The following is a 4,370-nucleotide window of genomic DNA, read 5'->3' as shown; positions in this document are numbered from 1 at the left end:
GACCCCCAAAGAGTCTAAGCCAAGCACATAGACACCGTCAAACAAAAAATAATAATAATTTTGTTCTATTAAAACACCTTTTCGGCTGCCTCCGAGCTTTCTTTCATTATAGGTTTCCAATTAAAAAATTATACTATCAAATCCTTCAAATTATTAGTAAGCCCATCATCGATCTTTGCTATTACAAATTTGTTTTCTTTTGCATGGTTCGAAATAATTAGGAGCAGAAACATCTTTGCCGAGCATCGTCGAAAAGGGATTAGTTTATAATGACATATATGTTGGATTTCCCTTTTCGATCAGGATATAATTAGAGTTTAATCTTAATAATTTTGTGTTTCATTTTTCTTTCCTTGTTCGTTTGGTTATATTAGGAGCTCCAATCCTTTGCCCACGATGGATACTTGTGATGGAAAATGAGATAATTTAGTCTTGAACCCAGTTCAGTGCATGAAAAACCACATTATTCATCAATTAAAGTATTAAAAAAAAGAACTAGGATCTTGATACGTTTAAATTTGTATGACACTTAATATATAGGACTTTTTTTATTGGATATTCGTTAACAGACTACATCATTTACAATGTAAAATATATAGAATCACAATTATTACGCCTCTTATATTTGAATAATTTCTCAAATTAACTACACTTTTCAAAAAGAAAAAATAGTTTGGATAGCACATTATCTCAAATAATATTTCGCTTGTATTATAAACACATTTTCCAATCCACCTTTTTTATATTTCCAATCATTTTTTTATCTCACATACATTACATCACAAAAAGTGCTACAGTAATTATTCCAAATAATATTTCAAATAATACTCTATCCAAACAAACCCAGTACTGTGTGTTACTATTCTTATATTTTTTTAAAAAAAAAATTCTATGTGAGGGGGAATGAGATTTAAGAAGCAAAAAGAAAGAAAAGACAATTCATGTTGGATCCTAATCTTAGCCATTAGACCAAGACACTCTCGGCTCAAAAGAAAAAAAAAACTTTTCGTAATATACACACACATATGTATATATAGTTTGTAGACACTTAGCCCAAAAAATTGCACAAGGCAATTTCTGCACAAGGAATATATGATTTTGGAAATCAGAATTCCTCCTCTCCCTTGACAGCTTCTAAATTAGCAGGAAATTATATGGCATCATATGGCTGAGGAAAGTTAAAAACAGTTTGCTGAAATGGACATTTTTGGGAATTTTATGCGATTTGTATGACGCTTCAGTTCTACTTAACTAGAATTGGCCACAGAAAAGCCGAAAGATTTTGACAATCTTGTTCCTAATTCACTTGCTTTTTACTCGATAGAATGCAATATTCCTTTTCCTATGAACCTATAGAAACTAGACCTTAAAATTTCTTCTTCTTGTTAAGTTTTTTAATGGGCGTCTAATGAGCATTATAAAGTAAGACTCTATATAGTTTTGAGGTGCACAATTCACGATCGTGTGGTTGAGCGAGACTGGTTGAGGTTAAAAGCAGATGCTGCATATTTGGAGAATGAATTAACAACTACATTAGAAGACCAAACTAATACTCAGGATCAAAAATGGGTATATCTAAGATAAGGACAACATACAAGGAAATATTAATTTACTTAGGAGATTGCATTTAATCCACCTAAAACATTAAGTCCAGCAGTTATATTTCTATCTTTTTTTAATTTTAAATTTCATGAGCATACGAATCAAAGCAATTACACAAAGTTGTCTAATGTGAGTCGAAAAGTTTTCTGACTTTTTTAACTTGTCATCTACAAAATCTAGCATACAAATTTTTTTTTTCGAACGCCACCCTCAGATTCTTTTTGATTTTTACTAAGTCAACATTTTTCTTTTTCTTTTCCCTCTTTCTCCACTCCATGACTATTATATTATCCAGTAAGTGTACTAATATCTAATATCGGGATTTGGGGCAGTATGACCGTCCCTGCACGGTTCATGGTCCAGATTGGACCATGAAAAAATGTGCGGTTCAGATAACAAGTGGTAACTCGATTTTCGCGTCAAGTGTGGGGCCCACCACTATATGTTGTGAAAATACAATCTGTGGAAAAAAAGTTACACGGTGAACAAAAGAAGTTACGCGCTGTTGATGAAAAGGGAATTTGCCACAGGTGCAACCGTCCCTGCCCCGAGTCCCTAATATCGACATAGTACAGACTGCAGCCCCCACGGACAGCTCGAGTGGACTTCGCGTTCTTCATTAAGGCGCCGGTCCTGGTTTCGATTTCGCACTTGAGCTGCTTGGGGTATTTTCCTCAGGATCGGTGGGCCCGCTCTCCTCGGAGTTGGGTGGACTGGTCGGGTGTAGATCCGTATACCTCCAACTGAAAAAAAAAAAAAAAAAATAGTACAGACTGCAGAAAAAGATCAATGGCATTTGATAAGACTGCAGAGCGTTACCTTGAATATAACGCTCTCTCTAAGAAAATTTTTATTGTTTTGGAAGTATTCGATATTAATCAAAGAAAAGAAAAGAAACGAAAAACTTCAGAAAAGAAAAACTTTGATATTAACCAAAGAAAATAAAAGAAAAGGCAAAATCTCACTTATTTTTTTTCATTTCTCTCCTGAACTTCAATCTTTCTGGGTAAATTCTTTCCTTCACAGATCCGTGTTCTAAAACACTGGAAAATAGGAATATTTTCTGATTTGTTTTGTTGCCCCTTTTCGGCTTTTCCCATCCCAAATAGGATTTTAGTCTTACGCACTTAGAACTTAGAAGTCAAAACTCCAACCAACAAAAACCGAAAAACTTCGCCAAAGCCCAAGGATCAAAACCTCAACTCTTCCGACAGCTAAACATGACTGCTCTGTCTAGCTCTTCCTCCTCTGTGTCTAGGCTCCTGAGCCCTTCTTCGCAATCCAAAACCCCAAAATTTCTGAACCTCCTAAACCCCCAGCCCCAGCAAAAATCGCACACCAAAAATCTGATCTTTACCCTTAAACCACCCTCCTTATCAATCCTCTTCTCCACCAAACCGACAAAACCCTTTAAACCCCTCTTCTATTCCACCCCAGTAAGATCCCTTTTCACAGGAATTGTTGAAGAAATGGGCGAAATTAAGCATCTGGGCTATGATAAAGATGGCAGCTTTACCATGAAAATCCAAGCAAAAACCATTCTTGAGGACATTCATTTAGGTGATAGCATTGCAGTCAATGGAACCTGCTTAACAGTGACAGATTTCGATACCCAATTGGCTGAATTCACCATCGGATTAGCCCCGGAAACTTTGAGGAAAACGTCTCTGGGTGAATTGCAACATGGGTCTTCGGTGAATTTGGAGAGGGCTCTAAGTCCTAGTACTAGAATGGGAGGTCATTTTGTGCAGGGCCATGTTGATGGGACCGGAGTAATCGTGCGCCGCGAGCCAGAGGGGGATTCTCTGTGGGTAAAAGTGAAGGCAGGGAAGGACTTGTTGAAGTACATTGTGCCTAAGGGATTCATTGCAGTTGATGGGACTAGCTTGACTGTGGTTGATGTGTTCGATGAGGAAGACTGCTTCAATTTTATGTTGGTTGCATATACACAGCAAAAGGTGGTGATCCCTTTGAAGAAAGTTGGACAGAAGGTGAATTTGGAGGTTGATATATTGGGGAAATATGTGGAAAGGCTACTTAGTAGTGGATTTGTTGATTCCATCAGATCATCACGGCCTGTGGAGGTACATTAGTGTGTCTTTTTACCTTGGTACGGGATAGTACTGGTGACAGCTCAATGTCATGTACTACCTGAATTTACAGATTAAGTTTCAAATTTAGTTATTGAGATATGTTTTTAGTGGGCAAATTTTGTTTTGTTGGCATTTTATCTCTGTGAACTTGTGTATGAATGGTATGTCAAAATTTGTACCCTTGAATCTTCAATTTATATAAATACAACCAGCTGCTACTTTGAAATCTTTATGGGACTTTAGTAGTTGAAATTGTGGAGAGGGAAATCTAATTCAAATTGGACTTGCGTTTGGAATTGATAATTGTGCCTTGAGTGGAAATGCTTGTGGGCTGTGCGTGGATTTCATGAAGTTGAACTAACAAGGAGGATAAACCCAGTTTCATACTGGATCACCTTTGAACTCCTAGATATAATCTTACTAAAAGCTAACTGTACAAGAACAGCATATAGAATATGGCTTATATATCCCGAAGGACAAATTTTGATTTTAGTTGTGACATTTTTTAGTAGTCCTAAAATGTTTGTCTTGAAAGATAATGGTAGATATTGTATGTTTAAAAAGTCAACAACTGCCAAAAAAATGCAGCGGTTTGCAGATCCTATTTGAGCAACTGCAGTCTTTCCCGGTTCATCCAAGTGGATGTTAGCATGGATTTGTTTTGCTTTCTTCATC

The 4,370-nt window shown here is 36.5% G+C and overlaps 1 protein-coding gene across 1 annotated transcript; it reads left to right on the top strand.

Annotated features, from left to right (window-relative positions):
* Window positions 1-2,573: 2,573 nt before the first annotated feature.
* Window positions 2,574-3,923, top strand: LOC113688957 (riboflavin synthase-like). The gene has a single exon (XM_027206786.2). The coding sequence runs from the start codon at window positions 2,823-2,825 to the stop codon at window positions 3,693-3,695; it is 873 nt and encodes a 290-aa protein (XP_027062587.1). The 5' UTR covers window positions 2,574-2,822; the 3' UTR covers window positions 3,696-3,923.
* Window positions 3,924-4,370: the final 447 nt, after the last annotated feature.

The sequence above is a fragment of the Coffea arabica genome, chromosome 5c (genome assembly GCF_036785885.1).
Source record: "Coffea arabica cultivar ET-39 chromosome 5c, Coffea Arabica ET-39 HiFi, whole genome shotgun sequence".
NCBI lineage: Eukaryota > Viridiplantae > Streptophyta > Magnoliopsida > Gentianales > Rubiaceae > Coffea > Coffea arabica.
Note: the sequence above shows the minus strand (reverse complement) of the source record. Positions and strands in the feature narration are given on the sequence as shown.

What these genes read in the sequence shown, in the direction of transcription:
- LOC113688957 (XM_027206786.2), top strand. Translation starts at nt 2,823, where the DNA reads ATGACTGCTCTGTCTAGCTCTTCCTCCTCTGTGTCTAGGCTCCTGAGC.